Here is a 22,015-nt window from a genome sequence, read left to right on the forward strand (position 1 = left end):
GGTCTTCCCCTCTAGAAATAACTCCATAAGCACCACTCTTGGCACATACTGCACTGGAGCTGGCATCCTGTTTTCTAGCCCTTGCCATGGCAGCTTAAAAGAGGTTTCAGCCCGCGCCGTTTATAAACTCAGCTCAGAAAAACACCAGGTTTTAGTTTGCTGGCAGAAGGCCAACAGGCCTGACCTTGATCATTAGCCGTACAGGCATTACACTACAGAACTAGAGAGTGCTAAGACAGCAAATGCACAAGACTGATGGCTTGAGAGCAGTCCAGGCCCATTTCTCACCCCACGGGCAATGCTGTGACCAGTGAACATACCACGACATGCTACGCAAAGAAAATCTCACACCTGACAGTGTGCAACCCTGTGCTGTGGTACAAGCCTGGAGCAAGGATGTACAGATAGCTTTGGAGGCAGGATTGCTCATTTATTTATCACAAAACTCAGATGAAGTTGTACGACTTATATTGCTATAGGGCAAGGAGTGGAGGCAGACAGACAGACTTTTTACATTTCCAGTAGACTTGTTTTAGCAACTGATGACATATGGGAACAGGATTCTCCAAATTTCCCTTAGCTCAAGAAAATGAACTCATATTTCCCCATGTCTCATTAGTTCTGCAGTCAGCTCCCGAACCTAGTCAGGCGCTATTTAAAGCCCCAGGCCCCATATGCCTCTCAGCTAGTTCTTTCCCTGTGCCATGCCCCCTGTGCTCCCAAAGGGAACAAGACCCTAGCTCCGGGAAATCATTTTCCATAGAAGCTGACTGAAATGTCTCTGCTCTTCCCCCAGAAATTAGGCGTGCCTAGAGCATTTACCAGAACTCAAAGAAATAAGCTGCTTATGCAGGTGAAATTTGATAGAGACAGAGGAAATAAATGGCAGCTCGATATTTGAGGAGTTTCTGTGCGCTGTTCCGCTTGCATCTACTAGCCCACAGGTGCCCTACAAGCTAAAGATATTTCAGCTGACTTGTTTTTTCATGCCACCCTCACACGTTTCTAAAAGCATCCCTGCCGCTCACATGCCAGCAGGTGCTGACTTGCTTGCACACAGCCCTCGCAGTGACTGTGCCGCACACACGCAGCGCAGGTGAGCCCCGCGTTGCTGCCGTGGGTGCGCAGCCATCGCCCCACCCGCGCGGTCACGTTCTCCTCAGCGTAACCCCCGCACGGCCCTGCGCAACGCCCGGCCGCTTCCAGAGGGACGCCTGCGCTCCCTCTCCTCCGCCCCTCTGAGCTCAGCAGTCGGGAACACGGAGGAAAACGTGTGGCCACGCAAGCTTGGGATGAGCAAACAGCCAGCCCACGCTCTGTCCGGCAGCGCTGGTGCCAGGTTACGTGGGGACGTGGCAGCGGAGCCCACATACCGCTGCTGGGCTGCGAGCACTTCAGAGCCGACTGACTCGACTCAGGAGACCGAAATATAAACAGTACTTTTCTGGGAGGAGCGGCTCGCATCCAAATACTCCCCCATCTTAGTCACAGGTTGAAATAAATAAATAAACAGAAGCCTCCTAATCTCGCAGCTGGCCTGCTCGCAGCCATGTGACTGGCACCAGCCTGCACCCTGAGGTGAAATACGGGCCCCAAAACTGGCTCCTGGCTTTGGGCGCCCCGATGGCACAGGCGGGATGAGAGGCAGCCCCTAACGGGGCAGGCGTAAGGGAACACCCACCTGGCAGAAAGCAGAGCCCAGCTGCACGCCACCTGCTCCATCGCACTGACATCAGGGAAATACTGAGGGGGGCCAGGACGCATTTAACCTAGAAATCCTCCTGTGACCACGTGGACCCGAGGTGAAGCAGAGCAGACCCGGGGCTGCTCTCCATCCCGTGCAGAGCAAGGGAAGCAGGAGCCACCGGGGGACCAGGAGGATGGAGGCGATGGCTCCCTCCTTCCTCATCCCTCAGTGAGCGCCAGGAGCCAGGAGGGAGCCGTGGGGCATCAGTTCAGAGTTGCTCTGCTTCTTGTCCTCCTTCCTGCAGCATCTGCAGGATGGAGAGCTAAGTGGACCTTGGATCAGCACAACACAGCACTCACCGTGCTGCCTCGTGAGCTGCGAGTCTGGCCCAAGCTCCCATGTGTGCCTGAAAGACAATCCCGGCATCAAATGTATTCCTCCTCTTAATCCAAGCTAGAAATGGCTCCTCAGCCTCCAAGCTCACTAGGCTACATTAAAACATCTAAGTATAACCAGGAATGCAGCTGGAGAAAAACTTCAGGACATTTAAGCATAGGGTGAGCAACCACGAACATATATTTTTATAAGAGCTATTCCAATGGGCTCCAAGAGCTAAGTACAGTATATCTGCCTGTTGCTAATTATATTTACTGTGGGTTTTTTTTCATGCTGAAGATGAGTCAGAAAAAGAAAAAAGTCCTTTATTGTTGTGGAAGCAGAAGGATGTCTCCTGAGGGTGTATGTAATGCACTACTGTCACGGCATGACAATGGAAAAACTGACTGCTGAGCCAACCAAACCCCCATAAATACCTAATGATATCTCTTCTGGCCCAGATTTCCTGCAAGTCGGTGCCTGAACTGCATACAGAATGACAATCAATATGAAAGGATCTCTCTTCTCAACAGAGACAGAATTTAAGAGCCCAGCTGAGCATTATATTCCCGTTCATACAAAGAGATCCTTTCAGAAGTCTGTCACAATAACCTAAAGGTGGTGATCCAGCAAAAACACTACCAGGCCTCTCCTCACCCTCTCCTCAACGCCTCCCACCATTAACACGGAGAACTGGCTTCATCGAGCAGGCATCATTATTAATTACAGCATTGTTATGCAAACAAAGCGTGCCTAGAGATGCATCAGGTCTGCATTCACATGAGACAAGAGCAAAATCTTCTTCCTTTTTCTTCCTCTTCTTCTGGCGTGGGTAACTCCGCCGCCTCCTTTAATCGGCTTGGAAGGCGGCCGTGCCAAGCACCTGACCCAGTTATAGGTATGTGCACAGGGACAGCGAGCCCATTGTGAGAAAACCCGGCCTTAGCACATTTCTCTGGCCGCCTGCCAGCCTCAGCACGTTGGGCAAGTGACTCTGCCCGGCCACTGCGGTTACATCAGTCACCACCACCTCCCTGGATGTCATGGCACAGGAAGCGGCTGCCAGGGGAGAGCAAGGCAGCCACTGGGGTTTTGAAACCGGCTTTCCAAAAAAACATTACAACACCCTTGCTGATTTCCAGTGGGTTTGTTCAGTTCCTCCCTTCCCGTGAAGACCACACGGATGTTGAAAGGGCATTTTGCCCTGCCATCGAAAGGCGGGCTTCTGGGGCCGCTTCCCAGCTTACAGCCAGGGCCAGAACCAAACTCACAGGCCGCTATTTAGGGGAAAGAAACACAGATACACTTTTATTCTATTGCAGAGGGCGAGTCTCTGTGCTGCTCCTTTCCAGCACAGAGAGGCAGGGCTGGAAGGCTCCTTCCCAGCGACTACAAAGGCCCTGCCGGCCTCAGGCAGCTCAGGCCCGTGCTCCCTGCCTTCCCGAGGCACCGCATCCCAGGGGCACAGGCTGGGACTGACAGCACCAGGGATGCGCGCGCTGCCTTGGACAAGGCTGGCTGGAGTAGTGCCGCTGGCAGCGCCCACAGCCAAATTCCACCCTCGGCTATCGCCCAAATGTAAATTTAGAGCAACTCCCCTCCACAGCGGTGACCCGGGACTTGTCCCTTGGGAGGGAACAGAGCAGAATTTGGACAAAGAGATGCTGCTTTAGGACAACCATTTGGGGCTCGGGTGTGAGCACAATCACCTTATAAGAGAGCAAAATTGGCAAATGAAAATATTGCTCCTGGCACGCGAGTACTTCCATATTGATTCAACACTTAAAAATGCACTGAAGTGCGGATGCCCTTTCTTCAAACCCTCCAGCAAATTCACTTTCTCTCTTGGCACTCTCTCCTCTCTCCTCACTCCTCAGCTAGTTTACCCTGATGGCAACAGCTCCTACCTACATCAGCTTCTCAACTGCTGGGCCCCGCTGGTCTCTGTGCTGCCTCCTCTTGTTCCCTCTTCAGCTTAACCTCCTAGTTAAAGTGCTTCTAGTGGAGGAGCTGAGACTTCTCCCGTTCCAGAACAACTGCTCTGCAACATAACACACCACAGGCCTGATCATCCTAGCAAAAGCAGGGAGAAATCCTTGCTGAGGTCTTGGTCTGGGAGGAGACACATTGTCATGCCTCATGCTGCTCACCTGCCCCTGGCCCTGCCTGCCCTGGGACCAGAGCCCCTGCAGGACTGCAAGCTGGCCAAGTCGGGGTAGCTGTTCTCAAGTCAGAGGCTCCGCAACGAGTATTTGGCTTCAACATATCATATGACTTTGTTCTTCGAGTTACATTTTAACTGAGAAAGTTTAACAAGTATGACTTATGGGCTTCTAAAATTGGCAGCAGAAAAATGAGCTGAGGAAGTCATGGAAAAAAACCACAAGCGAAGCCATTCCATGTTATGCACAATTTCTGGGCTCTTTTTCCAATCTTCTGTTTTTTTGGACGGTGGAAAATATTTTCCAGCTACACAGGCCTGGCCTCACTGAGTACGTATTTATGCCAAGTTTATAAAAAGCAGCTGCAGACAGGGTTGAATGAAAGGATTACACTGCTGTCTGTCTTCCAGAAGGTGCTTCAGTTCACACCCTGTCCCACAGAGTGAGGCTCGTTTCTCAAATCTCCATGAATTTACGTAAAGAGGGACAAAATTTGAGCCTTGCAATACAAACAAGTATGGCTGTGCATGTGAAAGGCCATGGGTGTATGCGTACCTACCTACCTAGCTAGCAGTGGTTCCTAGCTGCTGCTGATTTGGGCTTTCAGTGCTGGAAGTTCACCACTGCTCCTCAGACCACTCTGCACCCTGCAGCCCAGCCCATCTTCCATGAATACAGCAATGGGGAGAGGGCTTCCAGGCTCAGGACCCTGGTTTCAGCGTACAGCTGCCGCCCGCTTCACGTATACCTGCTCACAAGCTGCTCCCACTCAAATTCAGGCTTCACCAACCTCACGTACAGCGAGGCTGCCAGGTTCTGAGTCCAAGAGGGATCGCTGTAATGATGCAGCCTGACCTCCTCCACAGTGCACTGCCACAGAATTTCAATCTGGAGCCTGCACAGCGGAGGCATAACCTTAATTTTCAGCCGTGTCTTGTCAGAGCCTTGGCCTGATACACCAGTCAGCAGAGGAGAGTTACAAATAATTCTTCACTCTCCTAAGCAGAATAGCTCCAGGGGAGGAGGGGGGGGCTGCAGGGAGGACACAAACGGAAAGTAAATGGATATAAAAAAGGTAAGGTAGGTGGTAAACTGCAGATCATATATTACAGATCCGTACCCTGCTGTTTTTGCAGTCGAGTATCTTAGAATAATAGTACTGAGAACGACAGTGTTACATCAGGAATATCGGTCAAGACAATATTTCCTGGCAATTGTTTGAGAAATGCTTTTCTCACAGCTAATTGCTCCCAAGAGGCTGTGTTTTCTCTGTTTTTAGAAGGCGAGCGATTAAGAAAGAAGGTTTTTAAACCTCTGCACCCTGCTGTGGGACAAAGAACTAAGGGGAGAAAAAAAAGGCAAAAAGAAAAGAAAGAGGCACAACAGCTGTAATGTTCTATGAAATGATTTTGTTCTGTTCTCTTGCCGGGGTGGTGGGTGCAATCATCAGTTTGGCAGAGATAAATAAGAAAAAGCAAGAATTTTACAGGGACGGGGAGTCCCAGCTCCGAGAGTACCACATTGCCATCTAGCGGCACAGCCCCTGGCAAGCCCGAATACCTGGGGCTCTGCGAGCTCCCAACCTCACCTCCCTGTGCCTGTGCACGCAGCAGGCACCTACCTGAAAATGGGGCCGAGTTTCCTTCCAGCGTTTTACAACCGAGCTTGACAACTGCAAAACCGCTTGGTCTGTAAACGGTAGGTGTAGGGAGGCAAGGCGAAAAGGGGAAAATGCCCCCAAAAGGAAGTTTAAGACCAACTTGTCTTTGCTGTGAAAAGCTGGTGTTTACACCGAGGCCTGCAGATTGACGTCGCCCATTGCTGCCACACACAGAGCTACAGCAGCCTTGTCATGTTCTCCGTTGTATGGACAGATGTCTGCAGCAAGACAAGGGGTTGTCCCAAGGTGACGGGCATGAATCTAGAGCTGATGCCCTATACCCAACCGCATCAGACCAAATACCTCCGCACCGTGTGCTCTGACGCTAGCTCTCCATTAAGTACCTTGCTGCTGACACATTTCCCTTTTATTCTGAACAGAACACAAATGTTAGCCTTTCAACACTGAAAAAAAGAAAAGCCAAAATACCAAGTCCCTCAAATAGCAAACGAAAGGCACTTTACTTTTGGAAGACACCCAGCAAAGGACAGCAAATTGATCATTTTGTATGACCTTCAGGTGGCAAGTTGAAAAGAAAAAGCAGCTTGGTCCACGTGAATTCTGATGTTCACTGAGAGATGTGAAGCTGGAAAGTTCTGGCCACAGCAGAACCCTGCTTATCTGGGAAACAAAACCAGTCCTAGCGCCTGAACTCTACCAGGAGAGAGTGTCATTTTGGGGGGCAATGGAAGAAGCCTTGCATCAGGAATCCAAGACCGCCCACAGACCTCTGCCTTTTGCGACATGCTTTCTGCTCTTGCACTTCCCACTGGAAATACATGTCCACTATCACACCTTAAATGGGATGAAAGGTGATTAGCAGGAGATTGCGTTTGGCCCTGGTGTGAAGAATGGTATGTCTAGCTAATCATTAGCTCCATGCCTTCGGTCCCTGGATCCTGTGAGGCTTCCTAGGAGCACAGCTGTTCTGTTTATGCCCTAGATAGCCATATTAATGAAGGTGATATTCTGTGATAGTAGCAAAAATAACTTTCTTTGCCAAGAAAGGAAAATGCAGTTAAGTTCCCCAAAACAAATCTAATGCATGCTGCCCCAGTAAATCAGTCTTACAGCAGCCCTTCCTCAAAAGCCCAGAGGGAGAACCTATTGGAATACTTTGATGACTACGGATGCTACAGTGACCCATGAATGCTTTGTAGAGTATTTACAAAGTCCCTGCTGAATCAATCAACAGCAAAGCTTGTGTTGTCACCCCCTGAGATAAGCATGCAAGATCTGGAACGTAACCAGAAGTTGGGGAGGCAGAATTTGAACAGTGAATTTTAAAAAAGGAGAGGTCATGAAGGAACCTGAGCCTGAACCACTGCTGGTTGTGAGACTGCAATCCATTTTCTAAAAACTTTTATTTAAAATCAGAGAGACACCTGCTTTTATCGAAAACGTGCTGCCCAAGGCAGGAGACGTTGACTAGGAAAAGATCTACAGCATGATGACAGATATTATCAGGTCTTCTGAGGGCAGCCCATCATTCTCTCCCCTGAGACTTGGCAATCTTGTAACAAACACCATCCAGGAAACAACAAAAATGAAGGCAGGGATTCCACACAGAAGTTGTTTTCTCTGCTTCGCATTTTACGACAAAAACCATGGGAAGAATACTGCCCTAGTATCAATAAATTCCATCCTGGGGCCTCTATGTGCTCTAGAAAACCAATTTAAATTATCAGCACTTACTTCCTTAGTTGCTCAGAGAAGCCAAGGAACTGAAGTGCTTCGTCCAAGCTCTCACTAAGAATCAGACAGCCCGTTGGTTCGTGAAGGTAGCAGGTCACACCAGCCTGGTATCTGACCTGCCCATAGCACACAGCCAGCTCCCTTCAGGCATATACCTCTGTCCTTCCCAGGTACCACCTCAAAAGCAGAAAAAGGAGGATACAGCCATCCTGGTCAACAGATAACATCTGCTCCAACCATGAGGCCTCTGAGTGTCAGAAGTTTTAAGGCAGCTGCGTTATTTTTAAGGATGGGTCAACTGGCCAAGACTGGGCTACAACATTCTCACAGTAAGTACCTCTCCAGTTTTCAAACTTTTCATCAGGTCCTCACGCATTTTCAGTCTGTGATCCAACATGTAAGACAGATGTTGGCTCACTGCACTGCTTTCCGATCTGTTTGCTTTATTTATGTTTGCTTAATACCTATGTCCTGGCTTTCCTTTTTGCATGATGGGGTCACCAAACTTAAGACGCTGCAGCATAGTCTGATTAGTAACTTTTGACAACACGGTCACAGTTCCTTTTGAAGTTGCTACCAAACAGCAAGCCAAATTTTTTGAAAGATTGCTGCTTACATTTGCAATGCAGAATCTGCTTACGAATTGCAGGAATGCCAGCAGAATAATTAACCCAGTGCTGACAGCTGGTATTACTTTATTGCAGTTTGAAGGGGGTTGTGCTTCAGATCTTTTCAGCCATAAAGAGTGTCTCATACTTTGGTGTTTCAGTAGGTTTCATTATTTACGACCAGGTCTCCAGTTGGCTGGGCTCTGATTTTTCCTACTTTTACTCAAGCAGTCTAAAAATAATGTGATGTAGAAAAGGTGCAAGTTTTAGAGCTTTGTACATGATTCAGGCCAACAAAACACACACCCCCCCGGTAACTACCAAACCAATCAGACTATCCTAAACCTTACCTTATCCCTCCATGTGTCACTGTCCCAAAGTCCTGATCTTGATTGCTTAGTCTTCCATGAGGAAGGGACCATGCAGGGTAAGTTACAGGATCAGGATGGCAGACTGCGAGCTTGCAGAAGCACAGACTTCATCTTGGCAGATTCTTCAGAGTGCCACACACATCTCTGCCGATACAGAAGTAATAATAATATTTTCATGCTAAGAATTCTGCCAGCGCTATCGGCCAGTAGATGACATCCCTACAGGGAAGTTAAAAAGGACTCTTGGTCTTGTCAGACAACTTCCAACATAAGCCAAGGGGGCTGATGTTAAAGCTCAGGACTGTAGATGGAGAGATAAAAGCACATGGAATGTAAAACGAATAGCAACCCCTCACGGTTACGCAAATTCAGCCGAGTGTCACAGCAACCACCCATACTGGAGGAACTTGATAAACACGGGGGCTGCAACCTGGGGACAGATGGGGTTTCTCTTCTTCATATATGCGAAAGCTTCCACGTCCTTAGCTCTAGGAGCTGGGAGTCTTCCCTGTGGTAACTTACAGGACCGAGAGGTGACATAACGTCAGGTCAACGCGTGGCGAAAGTAAATTTCCATCAAAACCAAACACCGTTCCCACCGGCAACGAGACACTGCTGTGAATCGATCAGGCATGTACTACCAGTTAGAAACACCACAGGAGACTTTCTCAAAGAACGTGCTTGCTCAGGAATCCCTTTTCTCCATTTCTCCGTTTAATTAGTCATTGCATTATAATTAACAAATCCATGCAATAATCATTGTCATTTTAATCATCACAGCAGAAAGTACATTACTTCTAATTAAACAATATTAAATACAACAAAAGATGCTAACCAGGTTGTTTCAGAGCTCCAGGAAATGCTCTTTTACATACGTGCCAGAACAGGCAAAGTTTAGTTTGTTACAGCAAATTTCTGTATCTTCCAGGCTATCTTACAGGGTGTAACACATCCAGATTGACCTAGGGAAGGAGGAGAAGCCTGGTGTGCAGAGACAATATCTTTTATTGAACAGCTCTATTTCTGTAGGTATTTGCTACGTTTTAAGCAGACTCCTAAGTATTTTTAATAACCAGTTAAATGCCCAGAAATATGTTGACTGACAACTACAGAGGCCGAAAACTTCCATTTACGTGTACAGCACCAACATACACTTTCCCCTGCAAACACACCCCAAGAAGCACGGAGAAACCACTTCTGAAGCGCAGGAATAGTTAAGATTTGGTCACAAGCCAAGGTGCCACCATGCCTCCTCGGCATCAGAGGCCCCACCAGCTCACTTCGTGTCAGTTAAGTGGTTGCCAAAGCACAAGGAGATTTTGCCATCTTGGGCTGAATTTCAACCAGCCACAAAGCTGCATCCCATTACCAACTTAGAACATCTCACCCCTTTTTTTGTATTTTTTGGGGGGTGGGAATATCCCCCCTCTCACAGCCCACCTCAGACAGTGCGACTCCAGGCTTCAGCTGGAGAATTCTCCTCCACCCCTACTGCAGGTAACAGGAGCTCTCCTTTCACTCCTTTTTCAAAGCTCCTCCAGAAAAATTACATCTGTGCAGGGGGAACTCATCTCTGACATGCCAGGGAAGCAGATGCAGTTGCGTGTTGCAGAGTTCAAGCTGCACAATGTAGCTGGTTTATCTATATACTTGGTTATAGGCTTGGGTTGAGGGATGGAAGGGAAACCTTTCTCATCATGTAACCACAACAAACAAACACACACGGGATTTAAAGTGCCAAAATTAGGTACTGGTACAACCATCTGCCACTGCTGCCCCAGTGACCCCATCTCATACACCGTACCAAATTTGTCTGGACAAAATGCTGCATTGCATCACCCCACGAGACGCGAAGATTCTTAAAATCAGGATTTTGCAGGACGAGCTTGCACAGACAACGTGCAAAACTGCCCTCTGCTGTTTAGATTCAGACCTGCTCCAATAAACGATAGCGCGAGCAAATTAGGTTTTCATAGTCACAAGGATCCAAGTTGTGAAAAGATGCAGAACTAGCTGGCAGAAGCTGCTTTCTGCCTTCATGCAGAGTAGAAATGTCATGCTTGAAAGCCACTCAAACTGCCTCGCAGCACGGACCATCCAGGCGGATTTACAGGCTGCAACACTGCCCTATTCAGCAACCAGCAGAGCGGGCGAGCACTAATGGACACCCCCTCATCCCAAAGGTAAGGAATCATGAACATCCTCAGGGCGCAAGGGAAATGCTGGTAATTGTCAGCACGGGCTGCAGGACATGCATTTATTAACCCATGAAATCAAGGCCTGACCTTTACAGAACGGGACCTGGAAGGACACCTGTGGAGTCCAAAGCTTAGAGCTCACAGGCCTTTAGGAACTCGTGATTATCAGGTTACAGCAGTGATCAGAAAACACAGAGTAGTAACCTTACTGAAAGATAGACAGAAAATAATCTGTAAAGCTAGCACCTGTATGTCCCTATTGCAGGGAAAGAAGGGAAAACCCTGACTTTTTTCTTTTAAGCACAAATGAAAAGCTCCATACTTTGAAGAAATTGCCCAGTGTCAAGTTCTAGCCTGCTGGATGGTTGGGTACAGAAACAGGGCTCAAGGGCCAGCTGCTCTCTGTGGCTTCACACACACATTCACACAGCACATGGTGATTCCTGCCCTCTGAGAACAGCTTCAGATGCCCACACCTTCTCTGGGAAGCTCTGCTTGGGTACAACTGCGAAAAGCAAGTAGTTACCTCCACCAGAAACTCCATTTCTGGAGTGGCTGTGATGAAAGCTACTCCAGTCTTTATGAACTAAGCTCAGGTTTCAGCTCTTTGCAAGACACTCTTTGGGGTAGATTTGACTGCTGTGCAGGCAGGCTGTTTTTTTGGTCACTGCCCAAATGAGACCATAACCTGTACCGGACAGAGTAAACACACACATTGAAAAAAACAAAGATTTCAGTACAACAGAAGCCTTGAAGAAATTATTTCCTTCACATCAACCCTTTTCATATTTGTATATGTTTAAAAACTCAGAAGCTTGGGTGTACAGTATGACATGCCTTTGAAATACTCACTAAAAGCACTTAGTGACCACTTCAAAGATTCCCTTGAAGTTTCACTCATATTAATTTTAACGCAATGGTCACGTAGGGCCAGTGTCGAGCCTAAGGGACTTTAAACACACCATCAACAGATGTACAAATAGAATTTTAGAAAGATTCTTCTGGGTGCATAAATAGCTTGAGCTTTGATGATGACTGGCTGGCTGGCTGCCTCCTACACAGCAGGGCTGGGACTTCTCCGTTTTTCAAGTTAAGGGCAACAATAATATTCTGTCATTCCCCAGGGTAAGGAAATTAGTGCCAGATGATTCAGTGTGTGCCTGATCACTCTGGTTTTGGACTCGATCCCATTATCTAAAAAACTTAATGGTGAGACATCAAACAAAGGTAGTCCTGCATGATCATAAAACTAGCTGTTTTTTTGTTGCTTTTGTGTTGTTTTTTTTTGGCTATAAAAGCTGCCTGAGAAGCTCATAACTGATGACAGGAGACTTCCAACATAAAACTAACAGACCTCTGATCTCCTTTACGAGGAATCCTCTAAAGGGAGAGGCACAGAATGGAGGATGGCTCTTCTCTGGGAGAAAGAATAGTAGCTTTACCTGCAGTGAAGATTACAGATATTAGCACCAGGAACTCCGAGCTCACCAGCAGCAAATCCTGCAACAGTTCATGTCCACCTTTTTTAATTTGCACAGGCAAAAAGAAAGAGTCTTATTATGCACAGCTAAATGCAACAGCATTGCTACCAGTGGTGCAGCAACACCCATCAGTACCACTGCACCTCCAACGACCGGCTCCTTCACTTATGCCTGAAACCAGTCCTAAGTTACAGCCTCCTCCATCTGCGGGCTGTGCATGCCAGCGACACCAGTGGCAGCCCGTCATTGCTGGAGAAACAGCAAACTCCCGTTCTAGACAGTATCTTCAAGTCTTCACAGTTTACTGTAAAGTTTTAGCTCAACAGATTTTGGAAAAAAAAATATATATGTATATTAAGCCTTCTTAAAAGGATTCAACATTCCCACCCTACTAGACAAGGCACTCAAATCAGGTGTCAGAGCTTCTATTAGCTTACTAAGCAAGTGCTTTTGGATTATAAGATTTGTGACTGGATCTGTACTTCTTAAGGCTTCATTTAAATCTATGTTACCTACAATATCTAACTTTCCAGGATCAAGAAAACTAAAAAGGTTTAGAATAACATGGGTGTCTAAAACAATTATTAAAGCGATGAACATTTGCAAACACAATCAGACAATCATCAAGTCTTCCATCAAAATCAAAGAACTGACACACAGATTTGCTAAAACATACTTAGCTCAGGAAAGCACTGCTGTAAGCTAAACCGTGAATTCAAACTGGCAATGTTATACCAGGGTGCTGAAAGCTATTCAGGTTTGAAGGAAGGGTATCTTACACTGTTTGGGTTTTAAGGCAGCTTGATTTACCTTGAGGTTAAAAGGCGAACCAAAAAGATATTACACTGAAATGACCACCACCAGCAAGGATAGCAGGTAAATATGGGAACAGTTCTGACAGCATAATCTACAAATTTTTCCTAACCCTTTAAATTAAGAAGTAAAAGGCAAACTCCTCCAAAAAGCCCAAATGCTCCCTATAAACACAGAACCTACTGCAACTTTTTATGTTTTTTATTACATATTTTAGGTGCAGAATAACTTTGTCCCTCTAAACCAAGGAAAAGAGGAAAACAGTCATTGTCACCCGAAGATCACGGCTACTAAGTTTTACCTCTACCTTATGCTACCTGAACAACTCAAGCACAACAAAAAGACTGAATTACAGCTACAAGTTTTTGTTCATACCAGCCATCAGCCTCAGTATTTGTCCCACTACAGAAATTTTCAACAGCAGCTCAAATCTTGGGACACTCTGTTTTCATGGGGTTAGTGGTGAAATATCTCTGTAACAAATTCAATTGTCCAATCTGACAGACTCAGCAAAAGTCATTTGCACTCCTAAACTCTGCTGTCTTACTGCTAGATAACCACGAACTATCCACCACTTAACCTCTCAAAAATGCTGTAATAAGCAATTTCTGAAACTTTAAGGCCTGTTTTGGAAGAATCTGCCTTTATAGAAACTTAAAGCAGGCTGAAATGAGACAGAAATAAACAGGAACGTTAGCTAAAGTGCATTCAGAGTATCGCTTCTGTTTGGACTATGCCATCTAGTACCTTGCTAGTATTGTATTGGCATCACAATCACAAACTATCAGCTGGTCTGTAAGACAAACACCCTAAAGCATAAGTCACCGTGCTGAAGTGTAAAGCTACATTCTTAATTGTTTCTTCTGCCACCTGAGTGGCCATAGACAAAACCAGAAAATGGTAGAAGATAGTCTGTTTTCATTTGAAATTTACATGCAAATTTACATTTGCATCCTACCCATGGAAAATGAGCAGAAGTAATCTTTTGAAAGCACATTTGAGGCTACACATTATTTGCCTCCTTTTCACTGTGTACTGACATTTTATGGGTTTCTAATTCCACTAGCTTTAGCTAGTTTAGCCTGGGGATATCAACATCTTACCTGCATTACCTGTATCAGTCCAAAAATTTTAAAGGCAAGTGGCAAAGACTGTTAACAACCATCTTCTATGGTCTTGAAAACTAGAGATTGAAATGTTAATTATCTTATAAAATGTTTCAGGTTCTCCACAAACCAATTGTTGTGCTCTTAAAATCTGTCCAAGGTTCTACTCCTAGCAGCTTTATTTCAGACACTTGCACTAACAGAGCTTTCCTGTTTGGCAGATACAGTTTTGCCTTGCATCACAACAGGTGTTATTGTACCTGACAAACAGATGTGTCATTCTTTCTGCAGCCAGTCACCTAGTACCATTCTGATTTCATCGCTTTTTAAAGTGACCAGCTACAGCTTAAATGATCACACACCTATTTTTTCTTTTTTTTTGAGAAATTACATGAGGTTTTTAAATTAAAAGCATTGGAAGACCAGCCATAACATTAAAAATAAATTTTAATGTTAAGTCATTTTTAGATCGTTTGCTCTGACACCCAAATGTTCTGAAATTTAAAGTAGTACTATAGGGACACACAAGTGCAGATAAATCTTTATTGCCATAACTTTTTGTTTGTTTGTTTGTTTTTTCAAAAATGAGCATTGGGTTTTCAATAGGTTGTAGTTTTATGTCTTTATATGTACAACATTACAACTGCATATTTAGTAACGAAGTTAGTGATACTTTGATAACTCAACACAGTGTATTTATAAAATGAATTCTTATCAAAATACACTTTTCACTGGGGTAATAAATAAAATCCTGCGAAACCCACCTACACAAAGTTATTTTTAACTCTGGTAGAACCCGATGTGGTACACAGTCCATTAACTACTATGTTTGCCCCTTTATCCCCCTACTGATGCTCATCTTCTGGGGTAAGAAAACACTTTTTTCCCCTGTTGTGGTGAGACCTCATTCAACATCATCTTCAGCCAAGCACTGTGCACTTACAATTCTCTGTAAGAAGGAGAAAAACTCATTCACAATTACATAAAATTGACATTAGGCAACTGATTATCAAGCAACTTAGTTTTACACTGAAAATTAAGCAGTGTAACTACTGAGCAAGCTGATTCATCTGTTAAAAACTGTAATCTATTTGACAAAAGGTTTTGAAGCCAGTTCTGTAGAAATTGTATACTGGGCAATACCTACCAAAGCCGAAGCCAGATAAATAATATCCTGTCAGCCTCAAGTGATGACCTCTGTGTGGTTTTTGGCACTGTTCTCTTATGAAACTTTTTTTGCTCCATTGCTTCCCCAGACCTTTACATCTTGTGTATCCAGTGCTTTTCAGTGCTAACGATACGGGCCTTAACCTGCAACGTTACCAGGCCTGAGCTGTAATGAAGCTGACTGATAAACAGCACCAAGTCTCTGCCTTATTTGAGGTAACATCACAAGGGAGCTCCCTTGCACTTCCAGAAGGTAAGATTTCTATTATTTATTTTAGAACAGACTCGCTTGCTAGCATATTATCAACATTACATGCACAGTACCACAGTTGAAAAAGAGAGGGCATTTTATACACCTAGCTACCAGCACTTTTGTCATCAGGAATACCACTAAGCTTCCAAAACTGTCACGTGCTCTGGTGCTAGTTAACATCCCATGTTGATAGCTGGCCTGGAAGCAATAGTCTAGCAGAAACAACAGATTCATTCTGATAGGTTTTTATACCACTTACAGGTATTTATATGTAATTAAAAAAAATAAAATAAAATCAAGACCCAGTGCAAGAAAGGTCTCCCTTTTCTGACATCCAACTTCCACCTGGAAAACAGTGGATCTGCTTATACGCTAAGATGCCTGTAGATGTCTCTGCTTTGGAAGAGCTTAGCATACCCTATGCATAAGAAAAGTTTTCTATTTCTGTTTTGCCCTGCTTGCTATCAATGCTGCATGATATTTTCATAAATATTTGTTAATGTTCTAGGTTAAAGAGCTCCTTTTAATCTAACTGAACCTATACAAAAACCATGTTACCAAAAACAATACTCAAGGCTGATGTAGTTGATGACAGAAGTAGTTTAATTAGTTTTCAACCTCATTAACAGGGAATGTTTCACATACCTGGCTTATTGTAGGGAGCTTAGTTAGAAGCATTTGAAACACTGGTGGTGGAAGAGTCTGCTGTAGAACTTGTAGTAGCTGCTGCGGCTGTCCACACACAGCAATGGCATTGGTCAAGTGATCAACACCTTTCTCATATTCACCTGCATGACAAATCATGTTTGAAATCAAACTTCTTCCAAAGGATGAAGTATTTACATACAGCATTCACCAACAATTCATTAAATTACTTAGAATCAATCCATAGAATTCTTTTCTTCTCCCTTGTTGAAGCTCCTCAACACAGAAGGTTTGAAATGAGCAAACAGATTTACTTAGGTAAATCTGACTCCCAGAAGATCTCAGTGTATAGAAATCATTTTCTAGAAAAAGAAAAATTATTTTTACAACTTACCCTTCAAAAAAATTTATGCTATTACCTTGAGCTAGTAGTTCCTCGCCAAGCTGGATTTCCTCAAGGAAAAACTTCTGAACTGCTTCAGCATCTTTCAGATCAGGCAACTGTAACACACATAGTAAAACTGAAGCTGGCCCTTAAACATTAGTTAATAATTCAGCAGAGATAATTCTCAACTAAAACCAAACATGAACAGCCACACTTTTACACAGAAACTCACAAAGGAAATTAAAAGTATCACCATCGAGTTAAACTTATGCAGAATGTTTTTGAAAATCAGACTCAAGTCTCAAACTGTTGCATCACGCGTTCACAGAGGGCCAGAGTCCGAAATACCTCTACTCAGTTTATTATGTACACAGTTTCATAGCAAATAAAAATTCTAAGTAATGTTCATTGCAACTATTAAAATCAGCTAAGATATATTTAACTCTTCATAAAGGATCCATTGGCAATAAGGGAGAAGCAAATCAAATTCCTACACCAAAAAACTGCCAAGCTCAGCTGTAGCTGTATCCCATCAACGGCTTTTAAATCTAAGTACTTATGGACATACTACAAAAAGGAAAACACCCTCAAGGCACACAGGAAATGTTATACTTTCTAGTACAAGGCCTCTATTTGACTTGAAAAGTGAACAATCATTTCATATGGTTATTTGTGAAATTGTTAAAATATCTGAAGACTGGATATTTGCAGAAGTGTTTGTAATACCAGAGCTGAAATAGACAAGTTGGCCTTTAAACATACTTCACAACTAAACCTGGTATAAATGAAACATTTTTCAAAAATCGCACTGCGTTATTGAGCACAGTATTACCTTGGAAAGCCCTGCTCTCTCTTTGGCAAGCTTCTGTTTCTTCCTTCCTGTAAGAATAAAAATATCATGTGTTTTTAATTTGAAATTTAGAAAGCCTTCAGATTATAGTCCTAAACAGTGAACAAGTCAAAGTTATTTTCGAAATAAGAAACTGGGAATATATTCAAAGCACTGAAGGATGAACACAAGACTGCAACCCACGCTCTGCACCAGAATATCATTTAGAGGCCTAAGAAGGAGGGCTGGCGGTGACACACTGACTCAAAATGACAATCCTTCTCCTGGCTTTGGTAAACACCAACCCCACAGGGCCTGCAGGAGGGCGTACCTCGTGCATTACACAAGCACTGAGAAGAGAATTAAGCTAATACAAGATTTCTCTGCATGACTTTCTAGCAACCATTAGACACAGAAGAGCTGCTATCTAACCTTGAGCCACTTTCACTTGAAAATACACAATGCACCACCAAGAGAAGCTGTAGCAGGTGGCAGCACATACGTGTTCTTTCCCAGCTGTTTTGCAATGGCACGGGCTTGGGAACTAGTCAAAGAGGTGGCAGCATCTCCCCATCCTGCTGCAAAAGCCATACGAACACACACGTTCGTGAAATTAAATACCCAAGGAGAGTAAATGTTTACAGATGGAACAAACGTTTACAGTCTTAATCATCCAACCTGAAGGCATAAGGTTATCTGCAACAGAAAACTGTAGCACTCCAGCACAACCAGTGTAATTAAAATGATATATCGCTTCCTTTTAATGCAATTAGGCAGGTATAACAATACTTTATGGCAGCAGCTATTCATGCCAAAAAGAATAATTATCCCAATATAATTACCGCAATTCTAGGGATTTTCTTAGAATATTTTTTGTCATTTGGTTCATCAACTGAAGTAATTACACCAACATAACTTTTAAATACAGCCCGTGGTTAAATAACCACTAGGTGTCGTCACCGTCTGCCCTCTGAACACCTACACTGATGAAGAAGAGCTGTAACACCCCTGATTTGTCTTCTGAGACAGCTTTACGTGCTGGAAACACTTCCAAATAACGTGACTGCAAGCTTTAATGGCCACGAGTTAAGAATTTGAGATTATCCACATGAAGGACACATTCAGGAAACCATTCCCTAGCAGTGACAAGGTGATGTGTGAAACTTATGGACTAGGTCAAGCATGCTTTTTATAAAGGGAATTTCTAACTACGTGGATCACCCTTTTTTTTTCTGTGACACCTTAATAACCCTCTGTACTTCACTTTCTACAACATATTGACCGGTGGATAGTATTCTGCAACATCATACACAGCAATACTTTGTCTCGTACAGAATCCTAGCTCAGTACAATTACATGATTATAGTTGTTTGCAATATTAAAGACAAATTTGTCTTTTGAAAGTTTTGAAAGTGCCTTCGGTTAGCCCACTTTGAGTTTGTGTAACTTAATGCTTTAGAAAAAACTTGAAACTGCACTACACTAACTGGCATGCCGAATACATTAACTGGCATGCCTAATACATTAAATCTCAAAGATGAAATCAAAATGAAGATAAGAAATACAAGTGGAATGTTTCACTATAAAAATAAGCCACTTTGCAGCTGTAGTGCTTTCAGAAAAAAAACATCATTGAACTTGCACAAGGAAATTGTGCTTTCTTGACAATTTCTACAAATTACATCGACTATCAGTCACCAGGGTAAGCATTCAGAGATAAAGAAATATCGACATATACTGGCAACTATAAATTTTTAATAAAAGCTTTTGACTACTGATCACAAACGTATGAAACCATACACTTCAACCAAAGACTAATGAAGGAGCATTAAGAATCACCAAGATTCTAAGATTTAACATTGACCTACAGAATCTTTGAGGTCTGACTACTGTGCAATTTTTCTTTTCTTTTCTTTTATGCGTTTTACAGGATTCTTTATAAGTTCACTAACTAAAAGAATTACAAAAAAAAAAAAAAAAAAAAAAAAAAACAAAAAAAACTCTGAAGTATATGCAGGAATTCCTCTCTTACTAGCGTCTAAAACTAAATTTAAAACATCTTTCAAACAACAGCCAAAAGTTGCATTTAAAATACACCAAAAAAAAAACAGTGGTTCAGGTAATGAGAGAGGAGGAAGACCAATTTTTTGTTTTATCTCAAGGATCTACAACAAAAGGAAAAACCTCCCTCTGTTCTAAAGACATCACTGCAATCTAAAAAGGGGTAAGACAAAGCCTTAGCCATCTTTCATAGAAGGAATTTAGGTACAATGGAGACCCACGAGCACCCATATAAAACCAGCTCTCGAACAGCACGGGACTTGCAGGTTTTTCAGGCACAGCTCGTGAGTATGGGAAAAAATGTTTCAAATGCAAACCAGCAACCTGACACTCAGGCATGATTTGCAAAAGTCCTGAGCTGCACCAGCACCTTCGTGACCAGTCCCACAACACCGACCCAAAACCCTTTGCCTCTCCATCTCCCAGCTGTGGTGCCCACCTCCTATGTTCCTCTCTCTCAGGTGAGGGAGACCATTGTCTCTACCTGCACACAAAGCAGTTGCGCCTTGTGTATTCAAGGAGAACAGCAAACACATGTAAAATCTTATCATCTTAAACTAAAGCTGCAGAAACTAGCCAGCTCCAGATGTTTACAGCGTTACAATCTTCTGGTCCCAAGATTAAATACAATTAAGGACCAGAACTAGGAACACAAAAACTGAAATAAGAACACCATACCCACTAATTAAGCAAGATTAAGACATCTGGAAAACCAAAGTCCCCGCATCCTTGGAGACGTCCATTTTTTTCCTGAAACCTGAATCCAGGCACTTCATTTTTACTATGGGATTTCCCAATGCAATATTTAGCCCTAGCACATCCCAAACAAAAGGATATAAAATGTAACTGGGATGGCAAAATAGTATCAGATCTTCATTTGTCTGCCAGTGTTTGAGCACATACAACTGGAAATCTGCTGACACGTGGGAGCCCCTGTCCCTCCTAAAGTCTGGTGACACCGCATTACAGAGGCTGAAAAATAATCTTATCCTAAGAATGTTTACCCATTGTAAAGATGGTTTCCACAGTTTTTTAATACAACGCTCCTGCTGTTGCCCAAGAAGCAGCACATCTTCACCCACGGAATGGCTGCTGCACTGGACCTTGCTTTTGCCCAGTATTTCAGAGTGAGCTTTACCATCCAACGGCAAAAATTCTGTAACGATCTGGTCACTGATAACACCACAGAAGCCTCCAAGCTGCAAAGTTACAGCATTGCGTCCTGAATATTACCTAAAGCCTCACAACTAGAAGCAGCTCAGCGTATCACGCTGAAGGATCTGAGGTCTTTCAGTTAAGAACAAGCTACTTCTTACCAAAACACAGAAGATTTTTTCCACTTTTAAAGAAAAAGTCAGTTCTTAATCCCAGCAAGTCCCTCAGCAGAATTTTTAGAGCCAGCCTAAGGTTTGTTCAGAACATTATACTTGGCAGAAGCCCACCTAACGAAAACAACAGGATGCAAAGATCACTTTCGATGGTTCTGTAAAAAATCTTATGTAATCCAGTACCCTCTCTCCTACACAGCCGATTACACCGCTGAAACCTAGGTTTCTGGTGCGAGACAAACGAACTCCAGCTCGCTATACTGAAAATCGTCGATGCCTGCCTTGCGGCGTGGGGTGAGAAGTGCCTGGAGGCCAGGCCACCACCACACCGTGCTGCTGCGGTGCTCCCCACGTGAGCACGGCCTCGGCCGTCACTGGAACGGCCGCCACGCTGGGGGCGCTTGCTGGGGAAAAGTCTACCCTGGGAATCTGAGCGATTTCTGGCAATTGGAGTGCTTTCTGAGCTGCTGGGTTACTGCAGGGTGACTACCCCTCTGCCCACGGCAGGAGGGGCCCGTTTGGGCTCCTCGGGGCGCCCACCGATGGCCGTGACACGGAACCAGTGTCGAGGACGTGAAATAACGGCGAGCCACGGGCGGAGCTCCACGTTTTGGATGATCGCCCTTTTCCTCTGGCATTCTTTCTTATCCTGGCGGCCAGGGCCGAGGCCACCAGGAGGGTTTCAGAATGCGGCGGGGGCGAGACGCAGCCCCCTAAATCCCCCTCCACGCCCCCCCCCCTCAGGACGCCCCCCGTCTCCCTCCCCCTCCCCCCGCCGCTGCTTCCCGCCGGCGGGAGGGCGCCGCGCGGCCGCCACGTGCCGGGCCCGGGCGGGAAGGGGCGCAACGGCCGTAACGGCGGCGCGGCGCGGGAGGGGAGCCGTCGGTGCCCGCTGCGCGGCGCGGACACTCACGCTCCCGCAGGCGGCTCTTGAAGTTGGGGTCGCTGCGCCGCTTGCGGTCGAAGTAGATGCAGTAGCCGATGAAGAGCGCCCCGCAGAGCCCCGCGGCGATGGCGCTGGTCCTGCCCACCATCATGGCGCGCGGCGCCCACCGACGGCCCCGCCGGCGCCGCCGAGCTCCGCAGGCACCTTGGGCCGGGCGGGCAGCGGAAGGCGACGCCGCGACGCGCTTCCGACGCGACCCCACCCCACCCCCACCCACTCGCGTCATCGGCCGCCGCCGCCGCGCT

General features: G+C 45.0%; 1 protein-coding gene across 1 annotated transcript; it reads right to left on the minus strand.

Moving 5' to 3' along the window:
• Positions 1–14,685: 14,685 nt before the first annotated feature.
• On the minus strand, positions 14,686–21,959 carry TOMM20 (translocase of outer mitochondrial membrane 20). The gene is made up of 5 exons (XM_084284197.1): positions 21,738–21,959; positions 17,439–17,485; positions 16,641–16,722; positions 16,222–16,364; positions 14,686–15,105 (listed from the first exon to the last, which is right to left on the minus strand). Exons 1-5 carry the CDS (start codon positions 21,859–21,861, stop codon positions 15,061–15,063), a joined length of 441 nt encoding a protein of 146 aa, XP_084140323.1. The 5' UTR covers positions 21,862–21,959; the 3' UTR covers positions 14,686–15,060.
• Positions 21,960–22,015: the final 56 nt, after the last annotated feature.

Source organism: Netta rufina, assembly GCF_964035555.1.
Source record: "Netta rufina genome assembly, chromosome: 3".
Lineage (NCBI taxonomy): Eukaryota > Metazoa > Chordata > Aves > Anseriformes > Anatidae > Netta > Netta rufina.